Source organism: Neoarius graeffei, chromosome 27 (assembly GCF_027579695.1).
Source record: "Neoarius graeffei isolate fNeoGra1 chromosome 27, fNeoGra1.pri, whole genome shotgun sequence".
In the NCBI taxonomy this organism is placed as follows: domain Eukaryota; kingdom Metazoa; phylum Chordata; class Actinopteri; order Siluriformes; family Ariidae; genus Neoarius; species Neoarius graeffei.
This window is the reverse complement of record NC_083595.1, coordinates 22,783,392-22,809,970: the sequence shown is the minus strand read 5'-3', so window position 1 is coordinate 22,809,970 and position 26,579 is coordinate 22,783,392. Positions and strand designations below refer to the sequence as shown.

The window sequence follows — 26,579 nt, the reverse complement described above, 5'->3', positions numbered from 1 at the left end:
CTTTTATCCACAGTTTCCTCATCATCTGCATAGTGTTTCACACAGAGTTTACTTGGGTGGGCCGCCCAGGAATATTAACAGCCACCCAAAGTATATTTGGCGACTCATTTTAGCAAATGAGTCTAAAGAACGAGAATGTTCGGTGAGTGATAGATAAATAATGATAAACATATTGTACTGTATCGCTAAAAGGAACTGTGTTATGCTGGAATGGTTGGCCAAATAGCCAACCACATGAACGGAGAGCTTTCACTCTATAAACATATGTTTCCATGACAACATGGAGCACCTGAGTCCAGTCAGTGCGTTCAGCTTTTTAATAGTGCTTTTTTTTCTGGCCTATTTAGCTGATTATTAAAAAGACATTAACAGTCCATTGTTTTTATGATCAGAAATCTCAGATAAAAAATTTAAAAGCAGCCTGTGCTTGTTGCTGATAGATAACAAGAGTGATTTATTAAGCAGCACGAGTGGAACAGACTGCAATGTGATGTGAAATCATATGAGGTAGAACGTTTGGGCTGATGGTTATATGACCCTTTCCACCAGCTACCACAAGTATATTTCAGACCCATGGAAAACACGGCTCGTTGTCTCACTCCACACTGTTTCTGTTGTCACATGTTTGATGGTGCAGCTAAACAATGCACCTATTAAATACGTGGCTGTTTGCGTGCACGCTCCACTGTCAAGGGACATGATTGACTGTTTATGAGTGAGGGATGGGCGCATGCTTGGGGGTTGTTCATGCAACCGAACTTTGAATATTTATGATGTGCTTTTCTGGTGGTTTGCATTTAATACATCCATCCATCCATCATCTGTAGCCGCTTATCCTGCACAGGGTCGCAGGCAAGCTGGAGCCTGTCCCGGCTGACTATGGGAGAGAGGCAGGGTACACCCTGGACAAGTCGCCAGGTCGTCGCAGGGCCAACACATAGAAACAAACAACCATTCACACTCACATTCACACCTACAGTCAATTTAGAGCCACCAATTAGCCTAACCTACATGTCTTTGGATTGTGGGGGAAACCAGAGCACCTGGAGGAAACCCACACAGACACGGGGAGGACATGCAAACTCCACACAGAAAGGCCCTCGTGAGCCACTGGGCTCGAATCCAGGACCTTCTTGCTGTGAGGCGACAGTGCTAACCATTACACCACCGTGCCGCCCCGCATTTAATATATTTAAGTGAAATTATCAGACATTCTATTAAACAATTTTCTTATTGCTATTGATACAATGTCGATTGATGATACATACCTCTGTCATTTTATTGCCCAGGCTTAACATTAATGCAAATCTGCAGGGGTGAAATGATAAACTCTGGTGTTTGTATCAAACTTAAAAAAAAAAAAAAAGTTTAATACTGCAAACTAAATGTACTGCAGGGTCACCATATCTTTAGATAGATAGATAGATAGATAGATAGATAGATAGATAGATAGATAGATAGATAGATAGATAGATAGTCCCTCCCCCAAAAAATTGATTGAATAAACAAAGTCTCTGATTTGGGGAAAATTATTGATTGAAACACACTGAGCTCTGTAGTAGCATCTGAGGCATCATTTTAACCAGAAATAGAGCTCCAGGGGGCGTCGTGGCTCAGGTGGTTAAGGCGCCATACCATGAATGCGGGCGACCCGGGTTCGATTCCGGCCCGAGGTCATTTCCCGATCCCTTCCCGTTTCTCTCTCCCGCTCATTTCCTGTCTCTACACCGTCCTATCCAATAAAGGTGCAAAAAGCCCAAAAAAATATCTAAAAAAAGAAATAGAGCTCCAAATTCGGCTAAACCGCTCAATTTCTGCCATCTCATTCTCAGACAAGGTAGATCGCAGTGGTGTGGGGCTGGTGTCATTTGAAAGCTAGTGAAGAGCCATTTACATTATATTACAGGCATTTAGCAGATGCTCTTATCCAGAGTGACATACAACATACCCAGAGCAGTCTGGGGAGCAGTTAGGGGTTAGGTGCCTTGCTCAAGGGCACTTCAGCCATTCCTGCTTGTCCAGGGAATCAAACCAGTGACCTTTTGATCCCAAAGCATTTTTAATGTTGTAACATGGTTATGTAACCACATTGTCTATAATGCATGTTGAACATTGTGATCTGGAGCTATCGGTCAACAAGCTGTCTGGATTGTACAGATTTGGACCTCTGCATTTCAAACCGTGGAAGTGCATTAGATGCATAATTAATGAAATGCTGATGAATCACACATTCCCACAATGCACATTGTCATATTTTTTGCATAGTGATGCATCATGTGACAATGCATCGTTACACCCCTACAAGTCTGTATAGAGCAGTGAAAATCTAGACATAAGCTGATGCTGTCGGCCTTTGGTGGTTGCTGGATGGGGGAAGGGAAACAGTAGTCCATGACGTCTGCCTGTTCCTCTGACTAACTGTCTGCTGTGGTTGTGGTTCCCTAGCCTCTGTGCCTGATGGCAGAACTTAGAACGATCTAAACTTGGAATTAGAAAACCAGCAGCAGGACAAGGAGGAGGAAGAGGTATGGGGGGACTGGGAGGTACAGCACTACTTCAGAAGGGAGAGCCAGGACTTGAGAATAAATGGGGGTTTGACTGTGACTGAATATAAATAGTAGAATAAAGCTGTGCTCACCTGTTTATTCTGTGTACACTTTGCACCTCTGCATTTTTCCCTTGTGTCTGTCTCATTAATCACGCAATTAATGAGCGTGACTCCATGATGATCAGATATTACCCTTGGTGAGCTGAGGCTCTGACAGCAAGTCTGATCCTTCTCAGCTGGGATTGCTTCTCTGCCAGCAGTAATATCACTTGTAGAATATGAGCTGCTATTAAAAGAACAGATGTGAGAGTCTGGAATGAACAGTGTGAATTTCAGAGAGCAAGTAATGCATTGTGATAGCATTCCTAAAAAAAAGATTGTATGTGTGTTAATTCATCTCTAGATAAATGAATACAAGCCAAAGTTACAGCATATTCATTTTCGACACAAGGAGATCATTTAATTCCAGGTTTAGCTCCTGAAGAAATTCTCTCTCCTCCCAGTGAAATGAGTTTCCACTCTTGTGTGACTCATTAACTCAGGACGGAGTCATGCCTGCAGTATAAAGTGTAGTTTTTTTCCATACACTGCTGGACTTGGCTGTCTCACTCACTCCACTCACGGTTCCATGCTGTTATCGGCGCTTTTGTTTTTCCCCCCTTACATCGTGCTCCTCCATGCGCGCCCTGCACCCCTGCTCCAAAAGACGCACGGACGGCTGCCTTATTTGCATACCGCTTTCCGATTGGTTGGAGCGCCGCCAGGGGTAGAAACTGGCCAATGAAACGCGGTGCGTGTCGGGGGTGTGGCCAAGTAAAGATTCGCCGGCACCTGGAATGCTGCTGCGATTTTGGGTCCAGTGCAGGAAAGAAAGGACGTTGTGCATGTGCAATCCAGCCTGATCCTGCTCTCCTTTTCCACTGAGTGAATAAAATATCCACAGAATGGAATTAAATGCCATTAACAGCTTGGAAATTTAGAAGGAAAATAAAGTGTCAGTTTATAATTAGTTATAATAGTTTGTTCTGAAACTTTTTCCCCTCAAACGTTTTATAACCAGACTTTTTCAGACTTAAAAAAAATCACAGCTCTCCTTATGATTAAAGCACATATTAATTGGAGTATAACAATTCAACAGTTCAAATATTAAGCCCTTTAGGCAAATGGATGCAGTCATATTGATATATTGTGTTTTTGTTCTTGAACTTTCTACCTACAGAACCCAAACCAATTACAGCTTGTATAAATATCACTTTTTCTAACTACTCCCTTCCTAACTAAACTCTCAGAATCCTTCAGGTTCAGACTTGCATTCTGTGCATGCTATTAGTTTCAGTGTAATTATTGAATAATACATAGATTGATATTTTATGCTTGGCCAGGTTCACCCTGGGCAGGTCACCAAACTATCACAGGACTAACATATGCCGCTTTTCCACTACAAACGCAGCTGAGTTGGGCTGAGCTGTGCCGTGCTGAGTTGGGCTGAGTCGAGCTGAGTGGGGCTGTTGGAGTTGCATTTCGACTACAACCACGCTGAACCGTGCTGGCTGGAAGTGGGTGGACACATTGGGTGGAGTTAGCGAAAGTGGGTGGACGTCACGTGATGTTAGGCGGCGCAAACAGTGACATCAGTGATCTTTTAAGCGGTAGTCTCACGACCCGGATAGTAAACAATAAACATGGAGTCGTTAGTGTTGCTGGTCTTGGTGCTGTGGCTTGTTGTCACCGACAACGCCAACAGATACTGGCAAGAGCGTATAGATGAGGCGAGGCGCATAAGGCTTCAGAAATTCTCATAATTCGTAATTATTATTCTTCCGGGTTTACGGTGTTTACAGATCCCAGCGTGCTCACGGGGCGTGTGTGGGCATGTGAGGACACTCCTCCTCACCAATCAGTGCACAGGGGAGTGTCTCTTCACGCCCCTAGCCCCACTTGGCTCGGTTTGGCTTGCTTCAGCCCTACTCCAAAACCGTGCGAGTTTTGGGTGCTAAGCAGGGCTGAAGCGAGCTGAGTCGTGCTGCTCTGAGGTAGTCGAAACGCGAGCCGTGTCGGGCTGAAGTGAGCTGAAGCGAGCTGAAGTGAGCTGAAAAAGGGTAGTGGAAAAGGGCCAATAGAGAGACATATAGCCATTCACACTCACATTAACAACTATGGGCAATTTAGAGTAGCCAGTTGACCTAATCCATATATCTTTGGACTGTGGGAGGAAACCGGAGCACACAGAGGAAACCCACAAAGGCATGAGGAGAACATGCAAACTTCACACAGAAAGGCCCCAGTCAACCAGGAGGTTTGAACCTGGAATCTTTTTGCTGTGAAGCAACAGAGCTAACAATTGCACCACAGTGCCGCCCCTTGATTTTTAGCTTACGTTAAATAGGTTTTATATTTACTTAACTCGTGGGCGGCACGGTGGTGTAGTGGTTAGCGCTGTCGCCTCACAGCAAGAAGGTCCTGGGTTCGAGCCCCGGGGCTGGCGAGGGCCTTTCTGTGTGGAGTTTGCATGTTCTCCCCGTGTCCGCGTGGGTTTCCTCCGGGTGCTCCGGTTTCCCCCACAGTCCAAAGACATGCAGGTTAGGTTAACTGGCGACTCTAAATTGACCGTAGGTGTGAATGGCTGTCTGTGTCTATGTGTCAGCCCTGTGATGACTTGGCGACTTGTCCAGGGTGTACCCCGCCTTTCGCCCGTAGTCAGCTGGGATAGGCTCCAGCTTGCCTGCGACCCTGTAGAAGGATAAAGCGGCTAGAGATAATGAGATGAGATTTACTTAACTCTAACTCCATAACAATAGTAATTAATAGTAGTTATCTATAATAATATATATCATCACCACATAATAATAATAATAATAATAATGCTGGACCCCCTGACTAAAAGTCCCAGATCCGTTGGGAGTTCCTGGATCCCCCTTTGAGAATCTTCACACTAAAACCAATGAAAATATTTATTTCTGTCTTTCATCTTTCAAGCACCTAAGCTGGAGTGTTATTGCAAAGCCAAGTTAATGAGTTTCCTTTATTGTAAAGCATGCCAAGACAAAATAATCTCTTTGAAATGGATTTTTGAAAAGAAGCCTCTCACTCTTCTGCACAAATGTCTCTCTTTATTCATCACATAACAGTTTAGATAAAATCAAAGGTTACACAAAGCTAAAACCACAACTATAGCCCTGGGAGGGGGGAGTGAGAAAGCACCAGCTGCAATTTCTGTGCATGTTACGAACAGAGAACTGTTATAGAGTGTGGCTCTAAATTACAATTTAATATTATCTATTTACTCTGTATAATCTAATTTGTAATATGAAGTTACAAATAAAAATAGTAACATATAAAATAGTTAGGTGTAGTGCAGTGAAAGGCTGAATTGGCTGCTTTGCAGTGTATTTGAAACAGTAGAGTGTAAGTCAATTCAGTTTTATTTGTCTTGCACTTTTAATAAGTTGGACATTTAGTCATAATAAAGTAGATTTTTGTGGGTCAATGAAAGTTTTCTGAGTATTGCTTTTGTTAGACGAGCAGTGTTTGGAGTGTGTATGTGTGAGCCATCTGCACCATCTGAACACACTGAACATTCTCACAATGGATCCAGCTGGAGCACAAACTCACGAACACACCCACTTTACTGCCATGTGTGGAGCATCTCACTCTGGTGGAACATCTACTTATTTCCCTAAAGCATTTAATGCAGATAATACTACAATTCTTGGCCCCCTCTCTTTCTGTCTCTCTCTTTTGATCCGATCTCACCTGTAAATCCTAGTCTCCATACAATCAACATTCTCAGACAGCCAGTCGCTCTCATTTACCATGTAATTTAGCAAAATTTAAACTTTTCTTTCTTCCTAAATACTCGCTCTTATGATGCCTGTATGTATCAGATGCAGTCAGCTGTCTCACCATAATCAGTAAAATTAACACTTTTTTTTATCTGTGATGGAATGTTGAATGGATCAGGTGGAGAGAGTCAGGCAGGAGGAGAGGAGGGAGGGAGGGAAAAGAAAAGCCCTGTTTTTACTCCTCCAGGTCCTGACTGGAATGAAGGGAGCTGAGACTGTGCCGAGGCCATCAAGAGGTTACGCACAATCTCGCTCATCTAGCACCCCTTGGAGACCCGGTTGTCCATGTGCCAGTCTGGAATTTACTTCCCTCCCTCACTTTTGCTCTGTCGCTCTTTCCATCTGTCTGAATTCCAGATGTGGAATTTCAGAGCTCTTGCATCAGTAGTGTGCTCTTGCATCATCTTGCCCAGTCTGAAATTGGAAACTGCTTTATCCAGAAGATTTCATACTCAGTATCTAGGGCTGTAACGATATGCAAATCGAAATCGCGATACGCAGAGCCACGATCCGTATCGCGATACAAGAAGGCAGAATCGCGGTACACCCTTTCAAACTTCTCCTCAGCCCAAAAACAGAGGCACTTCCAAACTTCAATTTATGAATACTTTACTTTTTATTTAAATTACATTTTAAACTTACTTAAATTACTTTTATTTTTTTATATCTATTAGTAAGTCGTTTTTTCGCCGACCTGCGACAATCTTCTGCGAGTCACGCAATGTCCACACTCACCACCGGCAGAGCATTCATTTCTTTTAAGCGGTCGCCATTCTGGTTGCGACGCGGGGAGCGAATCTGCAAACAAGCAGCTCATTGGCTGGCTAGGTGTGCCACAAGCCAATCACAATCACTTGACCGGAAAGGCATGCAGTGTTGCCAGATTGGGCAGGTTTAGGTGCTTTTTGGCTGGTTTTGAACATATTTTGGGGTGGAAAACGTTAGCAATATCTGGCAACACTGAAGGCATGTCTGCTTGGGCGGAAGCCTTCTGCGGCAGTTACATTTTGACACGAGAGCAATGTTTCACCATAAAAATTCTGTAATTTCCATCTGTTTTCCGCGATCACAGAAAATCATTGGCCCTATGAGAGTGAGACAGTGAGAGAGCCACCCCCCAAAAAAAAATCTTAACGGATTTACACGATTTGGGAAAATGACTTTTTCAGAACCGAAAAAAACAGAGCTTCCGGCTCAACAGTATTATTTTGAGAAATAAAACAGTCTTTGGATATACATTTGTTCATTTTTGCATACATATTACTCATTCTCAGCAGTGGTCTGAATTATTTGTTATTAAATAGTTAATGTAAGTAAGTAAATGTTAATAAGTCAAATTTACTACTTTAAAAAAACATTTTTAAAAAAATCGTGGGCGTATCGAATCGTGGGTCAAAAATCGCGATACGAATCGAATCGTGAGTTGGGTGTATCGTTACAGCCCTATCAGTATCCATACACCATGCAGTGGAGTATTCTCATGTTTAAAAAAAAAAAAGGTTCCTTATGTGTTCTTAATGGTCCAGGCTTTCCTTTTTGTGACAAGGAAACTTCAATTTTTTAGGCTATAAGTAGAATCTTTCTCCAGAAGGACAAACTGAAAATCATTAATGCTACATGCAGCTTTTTTATGGAGATCATTTGTAGAGCATCTCAGACCATCTCAGCTGGGGAAACAGATTAAGGCCATCTCATCTTATATACAGTGCCTTGAAAAAGTATTCATACCCCTTGAACTTTTTCACATTTTTCCACCTTACAACCACGAACTTAAAAGTTTTTTATTGAGATTTTATGTGATAGACCAACACAGAGTAGCACATAATTGTGACGTGAAACGAAAATGATAAATGGTCTTCAAAATTTTTAAAGAAATAAAAATCTGAAAAATGTGGTGTGCATTAGTATTCAGCCCCCCTGCGTCAATACTTTGTAGAGCCACCTTTTGCTGCAATTACAGCTGCAAGTCTTTTGTGGTATGTCTCTACCAGCTTTGCACATCTAGACACTGAAAATTTTGCCCATTCTTCTTTGCAAAATAGCTCAAGCTCAGCCAGATTGGATGGAGAGCGTCTGTGAACAGCAATTTTCAAGTCTTGCCACAGATGCTCAATGGGATTTAGGTCTGGACTTTGACTGGGCCATTCTAACACATGAATATTCTTTGATCTAAACCATTCCATTGTAGCTCTGGCTGTATGTTTAGGGTCATTGTCTTGCTGGAAGGTGAATCTCCTTCTCAGTCTCAAGTCTTTTGCAGCCTCCAACAGGTTTTCTTCCAGGATTGCCCTGTATTTAGCTCCATCCATCTTCCCATCAACTCTGACCAGCTTCCCTGTCCCTGCTGAAGAAAAGCATCCCCATAGCATGATGCTGCCACCACCATGTTTCACAGTGGGGATGGTGTGTGCAGGGTGATGAGCAGTGGTAGTTTTCCACCACACATAGCACTTTGCATTTAGGCCAAAAAGTTCAACTTTGGTCTCATCTGACCAAAGCACCTTCTTCCACATGTTTGCTGTGTCCCCTATATGGCTTCTGGCAAACTGCAAACGGGACTTCTTATGCCTGTCTTTCAACAATGGCTTTCTTCTTGCCACTCTTCCAAAAAGGCCCGATTTATGGAGTGTATGAATTATAGTTGTCCTGTGCACACATTCTCCCACCTGAGCTGTGGATTTCTGCAGCTCCTCCAGAATGACCATGGTCCTCTTGGCTGCTTCTCTGACCAGTGCTCTCCTTGCTCGCTCTGTCAGTTTAGGTGGATGGCCATGTCTTGGTAGGTTTGCAGTTGTGCCATACTTTTTCCATTTTTGAATGATGGATTGAACAGTGCTTCTTGAGATGTTCAGAGCTTGGGATATTTTTTTATAACCTAACCCTGCTTTAAACTTCTCCAGAACTTTATCCCTGACCTGTCTGGTGAGTTCTTTGGTCTTCATGATGCTGTTTGTTCTTCAGTGTTCTCTAACAAACCACTGAGACCTTCACAAAACAAGTGTATTTATGCTGAGAGTAAATTACACATAGTAGGACTCTATTAACTAATTAGATGACTTCTGAAGGCAATTGATTGCACTGGATTGAAATTTAGAGGTATCAGAGTACAGGGGGCTGAATACTAATGGACATCAGATTTTTCAGATTTTTATTTGTTTAAAATTTTGAAGACCATTTATCATTTTTGTTTCACTTCACAATTATGTGCTACTCTGTGTTGGTCTATCACATAAAATCTCAATAAAAAAATTTTAAGTTTGTGGTTGTAAGGTGGAAAAATGTGAAAAAGTTCAAGGGGTATGAATACTTTTTCAAGGCACTGTATATGTGTGTGTATATGTATGTATCTCATCTCATTATCTCTAGCCGCTTTATCCTGTTCTACAGGGTCGCAGGCAAGCTGGAGCCTATCCCAGCTGACTACGGGCGGAAGGCAGGGTACACCCTGGACATCACAGGGCTGACACATAGACACAGAAAACCATTCACACTCACATTCACACCTATGGTCAATTTAGAGTCACCAGTTAACCTAACCTGCATGTCTTTGGACTGTGGGGGAAACCGGAGCACCCGGAGGAAACCCACGCAGACACGGGGAGAACATGCAAACTCCGCACAGAAAGGCCCTTGCCGGCCACGGGGCTCGAACCCAGACCTTCTTGCTGTGAGGCGACAGTGCTAACCACTACACCACTCTGCCGCCCTGTATGTATGTATGTATGTATGTATGTATGTATGTATGTATGTATGTATATAAATAACCACCTATAACATTATGACTATTGACAGGTGAAGTGAATAACTTTGATTATCTAAATTACAATGGCACCTGTGAAGCACCATCAGCAAACAAAAAGTCTCCGAGACATCTGGTCTGCACTTTGGTCTTCGTTTTGAGCCTGAAGACATTGAAGAGGTTTCCATCAGATCTTGTGTGGAGATGGATGCCTTCTATGGCTGTTTCCAAAGTGTGCAGGACTGCAAAGAAAATGCAGAACAGCGTCGGTGCAAGTACACAACCCTGCTTCACTCTGCTGCAGATGTCAAATGGCTCAGCTGTGGAGCTGTCGTAGATGATGGCCCCCACGTGTCATTGTGGAAGGACTTGACAATACTGAGCAGGGTTGGAGAGCAGATGATCTTGGCCAGGATGACGAACAGACCTTTTCTGCTCACAAGGTCAAATGCCTTGGTCAGGTTGATGAAAGCCAGATACAGAGGTTTCTTCTGTTCGCTGCACTTTTCTTGTAGTTGCTTGATGGAGAAGACCATGTCGATGGTGGACCGCTCAGCTCTGAACCCACACTGAGATTCAGGGTAGACTCTGTTGGTAAGGACCTGCAGCCTCTTCAGAACGACTCTAGCAAAGAGCTTCCCCATGATGCTGAGAAGCAAAATTCCACAATAGTTGTTACAATTGCTCCTGTCTCCCTTGTTCTTGTATAGAATGATTATATTTGAATCCCTCATGCCTTCTCACCAGCAGTGGAAGAGAAGATTATGTAGTTCTTTGATGAGGGTGCCCTTGGCACACTTGAGGACCTCTGGAGGAATGCCATCTTTTACTGGTGCTTTGCCAGATGCAAGTGCTTCCAGTGCTTCACAGAGTTCCTCACGGGTGGGTTCAGCATCCAGTTCCTCCATAACAGGCAATGAATCAATGCAGTTGAGGGCTGCCTCTGTAACAACAGTCTCTCCAGCATACAACTCTGAGTAGTGTTTGACCCAGCGTTCTATCTGTTGAGTCCAGTCCCTGATTACCTCTCCTGTGGATGACTTGAGTGGGGCTGTTTTATTCTGCATTGGGCCAATGGCCTGCTTGATCCCGTTATACATCCCTCTGATGTTGGCAGTGTCTGTTGCTGTCTGGATCTCGGAGCAAAGATGGAGCCAGTATTCACTGGCACACCTCCTGGCAGCCTGCTGAATTTTACTCTAAGCTGTCCGGAGTGACTGCAAGGTCTTCTCACTGAGGGTGGACTTGTATGCTGCCAGTGCATGTCTCTTCTCCTCGAACAGAGGTAGCAACTCCACAGAGTGTGCTTCGAACCAGTCAGCAGACATGATAGTCTTCTTCCCAAATGTTGACATCACAGTGTTGTAAATAGTGTCCTGCAGGTGTTCCCATCTCTTGCTGATGTCTGCGTCAGGGGGACCAGGTAATGCTTCCTCAAGGGCGTGAATACAGCGGTGCTTGAAAGTTTGTGAACCCTTTAGAATTTTCTATATTTTTGCATAAATATGACCTAAAACATCATCAGATTTTCACACAAGTCCTAAAAGTAGATAAAGAGAACCCAGTTAAACAAATGAGACAAAAATATTATACTTGGTCATTTATTTACTGAGGAAAATGATCCAATATTGCATATCTCTGAGTGGCAAAAGTATGTGAACCTTTGCTTTCAGTATCTGGTTTGACCCCCTTGTGCAGTAATAACTGCAACTAAATGTTTCCAATAACTGTTGATCAGTCCTGCACACCAGCTTAGAGGAATTTTAGCCTATTCCTCCATACAGAACAGCTTCAACTCTGGAATGCTGGTGGGTTTCCTCACATGAACTGCTCACCTCAGGTCCTTCCACAACATTTCGACTGGATTAAGGTCAGGACTTTGACTTGGCCATTCCAAAACATTAACTTTATTCTTCTTTAACCATTCTTTGGTAAAATGACTTGTCTGCTTAGGGTTGTTGTCTTGCTGCATGACCCACCTTCTCTTGAGATTCAGTTCATGGACAGATGTCCTGACATTTTCCTTTAGAATTTGCTGGTATAATTCAGAATTCATTGTTCCATCAATGATGGCAAGCTATCCTGGCCCAGATGCAGCAAAACAGCCCCAAACCATGATACTACCACCACCATGATTCACAGATGGGATAAGGATAAGGGATAATGCTGAAATGCAGTGTTTTCCTTTCTCCAAACATAATGCTTCTCATTTCATCCAAAAAGTTCTATTTTGGTCTCATCCATCCAAAAAACATTTTTCCAATAGCTTTCTGGCTTGTCCACGTGATCTTTAGCAAACTGCAGATGAGCTGCAATGTTCTTTTTGGAGAGCAGTGGCTTTCTCCTTGCAACCTTGCCATGCACACCATTGTTGTTCAGTGTTCTCCTGATGGTGGACTCATGAACATTAACATTAGCTAATGTGAGAGAGGCCTTCAGTTGCTTAGAAGTTACCCTCAGATCCTTTGTGACCTCGCCGATTATTACATGCCTTGCTCTTGGAGTGATCTTTGTTGGTCAACCACTCCTGGGGAGGGTAACAATGGTCTTGAATTTCCTTCATTTGTACACAGTCTGTCTGACTGTGGATTGGTGGAGTCCAAATTCTTTAGAGATGGTTTTGTAACCTTTTCCAGCCTGATGAGCATCAACAACACTTTTTCTGAGGTCCTCAGATATCTCCTTTGTTCGTGCCATGATACACTTCCACAAACATGTGTTGTGAAGATCAGACTTTGATAGATCCCTGTTCTTTAAATAAAACAGTGTGCCCATTCTGGTGGTGTAGTGGTTAGCACTGTCCCCTCACAGCAAGAAGGTCCAGGTTCAAGCCCCATGGCCGGCGAGGGCCTTTCTGTGCAGAGTTTGCATGCTCTCCCCGTGTCCACGTGGGTTTCCTCCACAGTCCCAAGACATGCAGGTTAGGTCAACTGGTGACTCTAACTTGACCGTAGGTGTGAAATATGAGTGTGAATGGTTGTCTGTGTCTATGTGTCAGCCCTGTGATGACCTGGCGACTTGTCCAGGGTGTACCCTGCCTTTCGCCCGTAGTCAGCTGGGATAGGCTCCAGCTTGCCTGCGACCCTGTAGAACAGGATAAAGCAGCTAGAGATAATGAGATGAGGGTGCCCATTCACACCTGATTGTCATGCCATTGATTGAAAACATCTGACTCTAATTTCACCTTCAAATTAACTGCTAATCCTAGAGGTTCACATACTTTTGCCACTCACAGATATGTAATATTGGATCATTTTCCTCAATAAATAAATGACCAAGTATAATATTTTTGTCTCATTTTTTTAACTGGGTCTTCTTTATCTACTTTTAGGACTTGTGTGAAAATCTGATGATGTTATAGGTCATGTTTATGCAGAAATATAGAAAACTCTAAAGGGTTCACAAACCTTCAAGCACCACTGTGTATGTATTACACATTTTATTTTTTTTGAACTAGCTAGTGTGCTTGTTATTAATGTTACCAATTTACATATTTAGAATTTTTTCAAGGGTTCTTCTGATAGTTGAGGATCCTAAATTGTTCTACTAGGAGCCAGCTCTGGTAGTTAAATACTTTGTTGTCAGGTTCTATAAAGCACCTTTCATGGTTCCCCAGAGGAACAACCAAATCTGCATTGAGAGTTGTTGTTTTTTTATACCTGTTTACTGAGTATGCACAAATTGTCAATGATAAAATATTTCCAAAAACTTGATTACCAAATTATGTGTCAAGCAGTGAGCTGGGCGTTAATTTTCTAAAACAACAACTTTATTTTATTTGAGTGTTGTGCAGATGGTTACAGGTTCTGGGTTATGTCAAAGAAAGCAACATTTTAATGTAGAACTCTTAACGGTTCTTTAGGTTGTACCTCTGGGGAACCTACAATGGAAAGGGCTCCCTAGTACCGACACTTATTGTACATTTTATTTAATCTGATGACACAAAAGCTTGTGGTGCTGCATTTGTGACATTTCTGTCTTCCCTGTGTACCTTGACTAAGACTATTACAATTTTAAATTTTAATCACGGTGGTGTCATGGTTAGCATTGCTGCTTCACAGCAAGAAGGTCCTGGGTTCAAGCCCAGCAGCCAACGGGTGCCTTTCTGTGTGGAGTTTACATGTTCTCCCCGTGTCTGCATGGGTTTCCTCTGGGTGCTGTGGTTTCCCCCACAGTCCAAAGACATGCAGGTTAGGCTAATTGGTGACTGTAGGTGTGAGTGTAAGCGGTTGTTTTTCTCTTTGTGTCAGCCCTGTGATGACCTGGTGACTTGTCCAGGGTGTACCCTGCCTCTTGCCCATAGTCAGCTGGGATAGGCTCCAGCTAGCCCACGACCCTGCACAGGATAAGCAGTTATGGATAGAATATTTAATGGCATCAGATTTTCTGCTTCTTCTACAGCCTAGACAGGAAAAAAAAAAAAAACATTGATTGGTGCAGTATCAGCTAATTACAATGTCCACATGCTCATTCTGATAAAACACTGCAGTTCTGTTCATAAAATGCACGTATGCGCTCTTCTGGTTGAGTCTGGATTACTGAAGTCCGTCGCCATATCCGCCACACAGATCAGCAACAGGAACCTCCTGTTACACATCAAAGGTTCAGGGTGGGACTGTTTATGCTTCTGCACTCAGCTATAGTGATTAGACTGCTTCTGACAACAGGAGGGTTACATCAATAAATGCACGCCATAGCCATGATGTTCACAAGATGCCATTACTTAAATCCAACTGAATTATGAGAGCTTGGTTTCTGATTATCTGCTCCAATTTTACAGGAAGTATAGATAAACCCTCAGCTTTATCCGTGTAAAGGGGATGCAGAATCCACTGTATCTGCTCAATGGAAAGCAGTGACTTATGATCATAGATTTTGGTGGGGCAGGATAGTATTAATAGTAACATAGCTTCAGTCAAAATGAAGTTGAGAGGCTATCACACTTGACTTCGTCTTTTATCTCATGTACATTAGACAAGATAGAGTTATCTAGAGTTCAGTCTAGTTTTGTCTAGTCCATCTTGTTTTTCATGGTTTTAGTCATAACTTTTTACGATTATGTTCAATAGAGCAGGTTGGTTTCAATCACCATTGTTACAGCATGTAAGGTGCACACAGTTGAACTAATATCACTAACCAGGGTTGCCAGGTTTTGGGATTGAAGATCATCATGGTGCCTAAGTATTTCTGATGTATGGACATTTCTGATTTATGGACATTATCCACTCCATAATCCCCCTTTCCTTCTCCCAGTCTTTGCAATATGTCTTACAATAGAAATGGGTCTGTACATCATGCGCATATGGTCTGCACTTACACTTTGTCACTGTTTTGTGAAAATTCTTTAGATTTAATTACTTTCATTTGCTATAAAACAAGATCTTGGCAGCCATGATGTATGGTGCAGTGTGATTCTTGCCCAAATTGCCTCGATTAGCACTTGTTGCAGTTCCCATTTTGACCACTAGGTGCAACAATAACTCTGTGGAGCTAAATGGGTGAGCTCAGTGAGCATGTTGATTCAATATTAAGCAAGATCTAAAAAGCCAAATAAATCAATGGAACATCAGCTTATATCTGTCAAACAGCAACATATTTTAACATACAGTATAGCATTTATTTTAACATATTTTTATATTAATCACTCAAAAGAGGTCATTCGCTGATATATGTGGTGGGGTTCTGTCCCATCTGCCCCTATGGACAAGACACCACTGTAGTGAAGTGCAGTTTTCAAGTATTTCACAGCACCATGGTCCTCACAGTCATCTGTTAGACTGAGAAGACTCTGAGTAAATTTTTAAGCTTAATTTCCCAAATTCAGTAAATGAAATGTTAAACGTTAAAAGTACTGTTTGTGTTATACTTAAACTGCTTGAGTTGTATAGAACAGCAAAACTATTCCTATCTTTGCTTATACGCATATCACCAAACGGTCAAGGGTTTCTGTGGGAACGCACAGCTGGAAAATGTGCCTCATATCCTGGTAAAAATATATTACTTGTGTGTGTGTGTGTGTGTGTGTGTGTAAGTGTTAACGTCACCTGCTGCTATTACGTGTACTCCACAGGTGCATCACTCACACATACCAGGATGTAAACATCATCAGGTCCTCACACACCTTTGTTACACTGCTGCTCAGCAAACACATTTTCACATAAACGCCTTGTTATTATACACAACCTTGACATGCGTGCGCGCTTACACACACACATACACACAAACTGTAGAATATATAGTAGTTTGAATACAAGGTAACATTTTTTGATAATGGGGTTGAATATGAAACCAGCTCAGAGAGTGGGTTCCAAAAATGTAACATATGCTTCCAAGGAAGAAAAAAACGTTTTCTGGAGTCTACTGAATCATAAAGATTTATAAATTGAGGAAATAAAAATCACTAAAGGCAGAAATATAACAGAGTGCTCTCTCTCTCTCTCTCTCTCTCACACACACACACCTAGTGCTTGTTTGTGTTTAGAGTCACCAGTCCACCTGATGTCATGTTTTTTGAGAAGTGGGAGAAAAACATTTGGATTGAATCTATGGAGTTATCCATATTTAAAAATAGAATGCAAAAATATATCGCACGTTTGTCATAATTAGAAGCCACAGTAGCTCCATATCATACACAAATATTAATGCAATGATTGACATATATCCCACTATATGATTTTGTTTCTATTCGTTCTGACCTTCCAGTAAAAATCAGCATTTAATTTTATATAACTATATTTGAGGCTTTGTTAGTTTTAACAAGCTCTTCTGCACTTTCAGCACTTCTCAGAGCAGATGGAGGATTTCTCAAATGAGCTCTTCAGCAGTTTTTTTGATGATCATCTGCTAGCTGAGAGGACACCGCTGCTTGACATGGAGCTCGAGCCACCGAACCCTGACATCCAGCAGGAGCACAGCTACTCCCTTAGTGGTGACTCAGCTCCTCAGAGCCCTTCCATGCCCATCAAATCAGACGACGATGCAGGTTCGATACTCACACCTAAATTGGTGATGTATTCCTGAAGTCTTAGAATTAGACTTAAGCCTTTCTTAATTCAAAGTTTTTATTCACCTACATGTGACATGAGATTAATAGGACTTGAGCTTATGACTTTTCTTCCACTGTAAATAATGCTACTTAGGTTGTACTCATGCATTCATCTTCACAAACACTTTATCCTGGCCAAGGACACGGTGGATGTCAGTAATACTGGGTTTGAAGTGTGATTACATACTTGTACTCTAATACCACAGAAATGTAGAGTCTACTCCACCATCACATTACTCTTTTAATGACTTGATTTTGACTTGACTTGAGTAGCATCGTAATGACTTGGACATGACTTACATGTAAAAGTGAGATTACTTTTGGACTTTTCTAGGACACGAGAACTCTTTGCTCAACTTGCAGTACCAGTCAAAAGTTTGGACACACCTACTCATTCATAGGTTTTTCTGTATTTTGACTATTTTCTACATTGTAGAATAATACTGAAGACATCAAAATTATGAACTAACATATGGGACGTATATGAAATTATGTAGTCAAGAAAAGTGTTTAAAAAAACGTATTTCATATTTTTGTTTCTTCAAAGTAGTCACCGTTTACTTTGACACTTTGCACACTACTGGCATTATCTTAACTAGCTTCATGAGGTAGTCACCTGGAATGCTTTTCAATTAACAGGTGTGCCTCATCAAAAGTTAATTAGTGCAATTTCTTGCCTTCTTAATGTGTTTGAGATCAAACAGTAAATAGTAAATAATAAAAATACAGTAAATAGCCCTATTCCATCCACCATCCATATTATGTCAAGAACCGCTCAACTAAGTAAAGAGAAATAACATCCATCATTACTTTAAGATATGAAGTGTCTTTTAATTAATAAAAATAAAGAAAAAAAACATTGAATTAGAAGGTGGTGTCCAAATTTTGACTGGTACTGTATATTTTGCAGTAATTCTTTTGGCACACACTTCTTTATCCAGCGTGACTTACACTTGAAAGAGGAGGGCACAGCCTGAACAGTCAGTTGCTATGGGCTTTGCTCTCTGGAAATCCTGGCTTTTGATCTCATAAGCTAATCTTTATCTCAGAGCCTTAGTATACACTCTGAGAAAACCAGTTCCATCTACTCGGCTAAAACATTCTTTAGTTTGTCCCTCTGGGGCATCCTTTTCAAAGTTCTACAGTTCTTTTCAAAGGTTTACCTCTATATGTTCCAAATGGAGCTTTGCTAGAAAGCCTTTAATCATTTCAAGAACCAAAGATGAACCAAAAACTTTCTAAAATTACACTGAGCTGCCACTAAAGAATGACTTGAATTCGAAGGTAAGTGACATGACTGCAGGACCAATGTTGGCACACACATGATTGTATACAGAGAGACAGTCAGACATGTACATACACACTCATGCATACAAAGAAAACTCAAATGAAGCACAAATGAACAGCCACACACACACACATATCTACACACTGACAAACCTGCACACACAGAAAGCCAGACAGTTAGGTATGTACACAGACAGGTTAGACAAATGTACGACTCAGCTTTTTTTTTTTTTTGGCAGATCAAATTTCCTATCAACGTAAAGCAGATGGAATCAGTAAGATTCATCTTCTAGATTGCATAAGTGTGGTTGCATTCCTCTCTCTCTCTCTCTTTCTCCTGGAGCTCCAGTGCAACACAGGGTTCCCTGACGAAGCTGCAGCTCAGCTTTCCAGAAAAAACTGGGGATTCCAGGCAGAGGGCCAAAACACACATACACTCTCTCTCTCTCTCTCTCTAAGACCAGAGAAGAATGCAGGCATCAATAAAATAAAGACAGTATCTGCTTTCCAAATTTTTTTTTAACTTTGGCTGGAAAAAGAGAAAGGTGAAAGTGTGCCAGGGGCAAGTCTGAGGAGTGGTGAGACCTGTGGAAATATGTTCTGGTTGGCCTGAAGTGTTGCATCATCTTAAATTTGCTCTCTCTCTCTCTCTCTCTGTGTGTGTGGCGCAAACAGGGTCCTGGTCTATAGTAAAGCTACAGGGCCTCAGGGAGGCCAAGGACCAGTACTTCATTCATTCATTCATTCATTCATCATCTTTTTATCCAGTTCAGAGTCTCAATGGATATTTATGGCAAATTAATTTATGCCTTGGTTCATATTATTACAGGAATAATGTGTGGAAATTTAAAAGTCATTATTATTATTCCTGTTTACTCTCGCTGTTTGGTTTGTGTGAGATAAAGGTGTCATGCCATTTCAGATGGTGCAATGTCATAGTTTGGCCAAAAGAAATTAACACAAATTAACAAAAAATTTGCTGTGCTTTGTAGTTGGTTCCTACAAATAATGGAAGCCTATCTCATCCCAAATCCTATACCAAATGTCTTTACCGATCAATTATGTTTTGGGTAAACAGAAAGCTGTGTAACTTATTCCTTTAAAATTCAAGTCAGCCTGTCCCATCACTTCTTGCTTCTGCTTTTAAAATGTACATAATAGCAGCTGTTAAAGTGGATGCTTGAGGTTTTATTGCTCTCCTTTTACTTGTTTCCACAAAACTAATGAGCATCTCACCCCCTTACTGCTGGATATACTGTAGCTCCTGACTATAAGAGCTGCTGTAGCTTAAACTTCAAAGCCAACCAGATCCCACTCATGCCCCAGGTGGTAATGCCCTTGCAGAGTGGCACACGGCTGTTGGGAGGAAAGCCTCCAGTGAGATGTCCGACAGGAGTTTGAGATTTTTGCATGCTAAATTGAAAGAATTATAGGCAGTTTTAATAAAACTATTGTGGTGGAGGCCTATAAGATACACCCAGCATGGCTTGTGGTATAAGGATGTAAAAGAGAGGTTTTTTTTCCACACATTTTTCCCCTTTACATTTCAGAGCACGGGCACTGAGAAGAGACAATTAGAAATACATTACAGAACTTGTGATTTAAGTGGCCACTCAAAGGGCATTATCAGTTTCATCCAGATTCATCAGATTAGCTTTGAGAAACTGAGCTATCCTTAGGATCAACCCCTGATGCACAGTAGTAGCTAACATCAAGCTGACTACCTGCCTGTTTTCTTTGGATTGTGGAAGATTAGAGAGCCTCAAAGGAATTAATCTTTTTTTTTTTTTTTTTTTATAAAATGACTCTCTCAGCAAGAACCTGGTCCTTAGACCTCTCCTTCAAATGGGAGAAAGCCAAGAGAACCTTTCCTCTCCTGCTGTAATCAGATTCCTGCTGCTCTCTTTCCCATACATCAAAACCAGCTGTCCTGCTTTTACAAGGGCGCATAATGTTTTATCGATCCCTCCATTGAGGGTACAAACAAAACGCAGTGGAGGTAACGAGGACCCCTGGATTGGAGGATACATTTTTTCTGCTCTAAGAGCTTATTGGAGGCAGCACTTCCCTCACACCCCCTGCTTGCTCCTTTCTGCTTATGAGGGGAAAATGTCCACTCAGATCACAGTCTTTTTGCCTGGGACTCATTTGGGGAGAATAATGGAAAGCTGTTTTGTGTTAGACTTTGGCTCATAAACACAAACAGCACACTACACATGCGTCATGCCGATCATTAATGACCAAACCAGCTACTACTGCATCGTGATGTATAACTTGCTGACATGCTTACTAGGTGTATACCTTTGTGACTGATTATATACGGTACTCTGTGTGTCATAACTGTAGATGTTGATGTATGCATGCATAAATGTCTATTCTTAGAATAAAAACAGATTTTTAGTATAAAAGCAAAACATTTCTAAATGAATACCTGCTTGAGTATTTTTGCTGAATGAAGGGAAATCAAATATGTCAAATATAGAGACTCAAGTTTCTTACAAACAGCATGTAGTATGAGTCAATTAAGAATTTGATGGAATTATAATGAATAATTGTGTTCTACTTGACTGGATTTTAAATAGATGAAGTTGTAAACTAAAACCACTAAAACCTGATTTTATCCCAAAGCACTGAATTTGGGATCCTGATACTACCATATGATGCTTTTCCATTCATAACTCATCAGAAGGTTGTTTATGGCTCCATTTTATCAGTGGAGATTTTCTGGGCAATTATTTCCTGATAGAAGAGCTATCTTTTGTTTCCCGTATGCTAATCAATAGTGCATGTGTTTCTCCTGGTACAGAGGGCATGTGGGCATTCAGTCAGGACTTGACTGCCATCTTAGTAAAACAGGAACCCAACCTCCTGTCTGAGCCATCCCCTGGACCAGCACCCACGATGCCTACTTCTAGCAGTGCCACCCAGCCAATCACCCTCAATCCACCACCACAGAAACGCCACAATCATGACAAGGTAAGAGCTAAAACATTGTACTGAAGTCTTCATACTAGAGCTTTCACACAGACTGAGGGCTGTAGAGTTAGTATGTTGTGCAGTGGCTCATTATGGGAATCAACATACTGTATTTTCTGCACAAGATCATGCAAACAGTGTCTTTTGGTTTGGTTGTGACAGATAATGCTACGTGGCATGCTTAAGGAAGGTTCAAAAAAAGAAAAGACTTCACAGAGAAATTTTCATTTTGAAGAAAAGCATCTAATTAATGTTAGTGATCTCTAGGGTACACCAAAAAACAGCTTTGCTTGAACTTAAGTGCTGTTGAGTCATCTCTCAAGCAACTGAAACATTAGAATACAAAGTCTTTTGATACGCATGTGCAATTCAATATAAATTTAATTTGATTGAATTTGCAAATGGAACTAAATAAAATATTCTTTTCAGGCCTTCTTTTGATCCATAGTCACACAGAAAGAGGGTTTAATTGATATTAAAATCATTTACAAACAGAAACAAAACTTCAGAGTTGAGAAACCTCTCCTTTCCTTTGTCTGAACTTCTGCCTTCATCACTGCAAAATCATAACTCTTAAGGAACACACCAGTAGTTCCTTATCTGTTAGAGTTTATCACCATCTTGGGCTATGTAAATATGACTATGCGGTTAGGTCAATAGAGAAAGAGAGGATGTAAGTCTAACTTCATTCATACAGTAGTGCTTGAAAGTTTGTGAACCCTTCAGAATTTTCTATATTTCTGCATAAATATGACCTAAAACATGATCAGATTTTCACACAAGTCCTAAAAGTAGATAAAGAGAACCCAGTTAAACAAATGAGACAAAATATTATACTTGGTCATTTATTTATTGAGGAAAATGAGCCAATATTACATATCTGTGAGTGGCAAAAGTATGTGAACCTTTAGTATTAGCAGTCAATTTGAAGGCGAAATTAGAGTCAGGTGTTTTCAATCAATGGGATGACAATCAGGTGTGAGTGGGCACCCTGTTTTATTTAAAGAACAGGGATCTATCAAAGTCTGATCTTCACAACACGTTTGTGGAAGTGTATCATGGCACGAACAAAGGAGATTTCTGAGGACCTCAGAAAAAGCATTGTTGATGCTCATCAGGCTGGAAAAGGTTACATAACCATCCCTAAAGAGTTTGGACTCCACCAATCCACAGTCAGACAGATTGTGTACAAATGAAGGAAATTCAAGACCACTGTTACCCTCCCCAGGAGAGGTCGACCAACAAAGATGACTCCAAGAGCAAGGCGTGTAATAGTCAGCGAGGTCACAAAGGACCCCAGGGTAACTTCTAAGCAACTGAAGGCCTCTCTCACATTGGCTAATGTTCATGAGTCTACCATCAGGAGAACACTGAACAACAATGGTGTGCATGGCAGGGTTGCAAGGAGAGAGCCACTGCTCTCCAAATAGAACCTTGCTGCTCATCTGCAGTTTGCTAAAGATCACATGGACAAGCCAGAAGGCTATTGGAAAAATGTTTTTTTTGGATGGATGAGACCAAAATAGAACTTTTTGGTTGAAGTGAGAAGCGTTATGTTTGGAGAAAGGAAAACACTGCATTCCAGCATAAGAACCTTATCCCATCTGTGAAACATGGTGGTGGTAGTATCATGGTTTGGGCCTGTTTTGCTGCATCTGGGCCAGGATGGCTTGCCATCATTGATGGAACAATCAATTCTGAATTATACCAGCAAATTCTAAAGGAAAATGTTAGGACATCTGTCCATGAACTGAATCTCAAGAGAAGGTGGGTCATGCAGCAAAACAACGGCCAACACAAGTCATTCTACCAAAGAATGGCTAAAGAAGAATAAAGTTAATGTTTTGGAATGGCCAAGTCAAAGTCCTGACCTTAATCCAATCGAAATGTTGTGGAAGGACCTGAAGCGAACAGTTCATGTGAGGAAACCCACCAACATCCCCGAGTTGAAGTTGTTTTGTATGGAGGAATGGGCTAAAATTCCTCCAAACCAGTGTGCAGGACTGATCAACAGTTACTGAAAACGTTTAGTTGCAGTTATTACTGCACAAGCGGGTCACGCCAGATACTGAAAGCAAAGATTCACATACTTTTGCCACTCACAGATATGTAATATTGGATCATTTTCCTCAATAAATAAATGACCAAGTATAATATTTTTGTCTCATTTGTTTAACTGGGTTCTCTTTATCTACTTCTAGGACTTGTGTGAAAATTTGATAATGTTTTAGATCATATTTATGCAGAAATATAGAACATTCTAAAGGGTTCACAAACTTATAAGCACCACTATAACTTCAAAGTAGCTAATGAAGGAGCATTCAGTACACTTCTAACTCACCAGAATGAAATGTAATGTAGTTGGGAGAGTGGGGTACCAAACAGTACAAACAAACTTCCAAATAGATACCACTAGTTTAAGTTTCAAAATCAAAGTAAACAAATGCTTGCATATCTTCCTCAAAATAGTACTACTGTGTGACAAAAAGCTTGCACTCTCAGTTTTACACACTCACAAAGACACTCCACTGAAGTGCAAGGACTGGGGAAACACCAAACACTAATAGAGACTGAATGAATGCTTTTCGTGGTTTGGTTATAGCGCTCTTGGGGAAGCTACTCTACCAACTAGTGCAGTAGGGACGATATAGCTGCAGTGGTCCATCTGATCTCTGGGTTTTAGACCGCGTGTGTGTGTGTGTGTGTGTGTGTGTGTGTGTGTGTGTAAAGAATAATGCAAATAACCTCATAAGAGTTTGCAGTAAGATGCAAATAACCTCATATAAGAGTTTACAGTAAGATGTACTGGATGAAAACTGAAAATGACATAAACCTCACACACACTGAGAACCAGAGGGACCGCTGCTGCATTTGGAAGAGAATGAAACACACACACATATCCTGAAGTGTTCTTGTAGTCAGCTGGCAGCTTCTACTGTAGCTCCACCCAGGCAGCATGTTCTCTCTCTCTCTCTCTCTCTCTCTCTCTCTCGTGTGTCAAACACCCTCAGTGAACTCTAGGCCTGAACTGCAGCTGCTGCAGTTGTAAGGCCTTATTGGCTCTGGCTGTGTGTGAGCTTTATTAACACACATTTTCAGTACAATATCACTAGTATTCCTGAGGATCACTGGTTTTCTATTTTTATAGAATGTTACTTCCACATAGGTTGGGGATTCAAACAGGGATTTGTGTGCATTGAGTAACCAGGAGTTCCTCACTACACAACACTGGGACAAAGCAATTGATCAGACCTGTTGGTTTGCAAATCAACAACACTGGATACCATTTACTCATATGACTTAATGAAGCTGGGCTTCAGTGGTAAAGATGGAAAACAATGCTTTGCTACATTCCTGCTAAATAATTGGATCGGTATCTAACATTACAGGAGCTTTTTGGGGGCAACAAATTATCTGGGCACTCATACATATTTAGGCTGGGCTTTCTGCTGAGAAACCCAAGTGATGGAGGTCATTGAAACCATCATAACCAATAGTATACTGTCATATTTAATACCACTGTAGAGTTTTTAGGTAACCAGACATTGTGTTGGAACTCAAGGCGTGACAGCTTCTGGTTCAAGTTCAAGTCTTCACATTATCATTATATAAAATTGACTCAAACAGAATGATGGGTACATTTCAGGATGCAGCAAATTCATGCTGCTGCTTCTTTAACCAGCTGCGTGCAGGAAGCGTACTTTATACTTTCAAAAAACAGACTTGTTACATAAAACATAACAGGAATTTTACACATTCCTGCTTAGTCTTTACAATCACAGATTAGTTAAATACAGGTTCTTAAAAATGGCAGGTGAGACAAATGGCTTGTGTTTGAGCAACCGGTGAAGTTGAGAATTGCAAACTCCACCATAATAGATCCAGGTTCACAGAAAAGCCCTGACAGACCAGGAGCTGAAATGGTCTCTGATTCCTCGGGTAGAAATGTGCCTATAATTTCCTAAACCAAAAAGTTTGCCTCTATGACAAAAAAAAAAAAAGCCTGCTGTTTTTTTTCCTCACCCCCTTACACACTCTTTAAAGCTCACTATCTGTCTCTCTAGAGGTGTTTGCTGCTTGCCTGCCAATTTATACACAAACACAGAACAAAAGCACTGGCTTCTTCAACACCACAGCAAAGCACAGCTTCAAGTTGAGTTAGAAGGTGCGGTTAATAAGGTACTTTAGCGAAATCTAAGAAAAGACAATTCAAGTAGTGAGTCATTAGAAAGTAGGACATGCTTAGAGTAAACAATGCTGTCAAGTCCAGAGAGAGTACTGCAGTCACATAAAGAGAGAATGAAAAAGAGACAGAGACAAAAACAAAGACGGTTTTATGAAGTGAATGGTACAGCACCCAATCTAAATGATATGGCATGATAATATGACATCCAGTAATTAGTCATTCAAAGTGTGTATTGTATAATTTTAGACCCGTGGAAGGAAACCTGCTTTCTGGGGGGAGAGAGTTCCCTGGGAAGTTCTCTGGGAAGTGTGGCTGCAGAGCTCATGTCAATCAAAGCACATCTTGTACTGTTTTATAGTTTGTAATAAAAGTGTTATTGGTATAAAATAAGTTTTCATTACATATGTTTAAAACTGGAGATTTGAGGGGTGTTTTCACAGTTCAAATCATTTTACTGTTTCTAATAAAGTCTTTCATATCTACTCAATGATTTTCACAGATGCTATAAATATCTATGTCAACTGGGAGAAGGTGGTGGGGTTCATTTTGGGCTTTATACAGAGCCGCTCTATAGAGCAAGACTGATTTATCTCAGAAGCCCCCTGTGCTCTCTCTGTATGTGCTATGAGGATAGGCTTGCATGTACTGGATTGGAGGATGTCTCTGTCTTCAGCTGTGTTTACTGTCTGAGTCATCGAAGCCCTTTTAAATAAATGCCATCAAATACCATCAAATATACCACATGCATCATGCATTTCTCTTCTGGAGTGCAGAGAAGGGAAAAGCAGACCTTACTGAGAACTGAGGAAATAAAATAGAAATAATAAATTAAATAAACACCCTGCACCCTGAGAACTGAAACAGTCCCTGGTTTCTCTGGTGGACACATGCCTACAGTTCCTTTCATGAAATGGACATGCTTATAATGTTCTAAACCAAAATCCAAGGATCTCACA

The 26,579-nt window shown here is 41.2% G+C and overlaps 1 protein-coding gene across 3 annotated transcripts in view; it reads left to right on the top strand.

Moving 5' to 3' along the window:
• The window catches only part of creb3l1 (cAMP responsive element binding protein 3-like 1), a 79,227-nt gene that overhangs the window by 14,263 nt on the left and 38,385 nt on the right, over positions 1–26,579 (top strand). For all 3 annotated transcript variants that reach the window (XM_060912093.1, XM_060912095.1, XM_060912094.1), the window contains exons 2-3: positions 16,907–17,111; positions 21,268–21,437. In XM_060912093.1, coding sequence (XP_060768076.1) covers positions 16,907–17,111; positions 21,268–21,437 — 375 coding nt within the window. The remainder of the gene's footprint in view (positions 1–16,906; positions 17,112–21,267; positions 21,438–26,579) is intronic.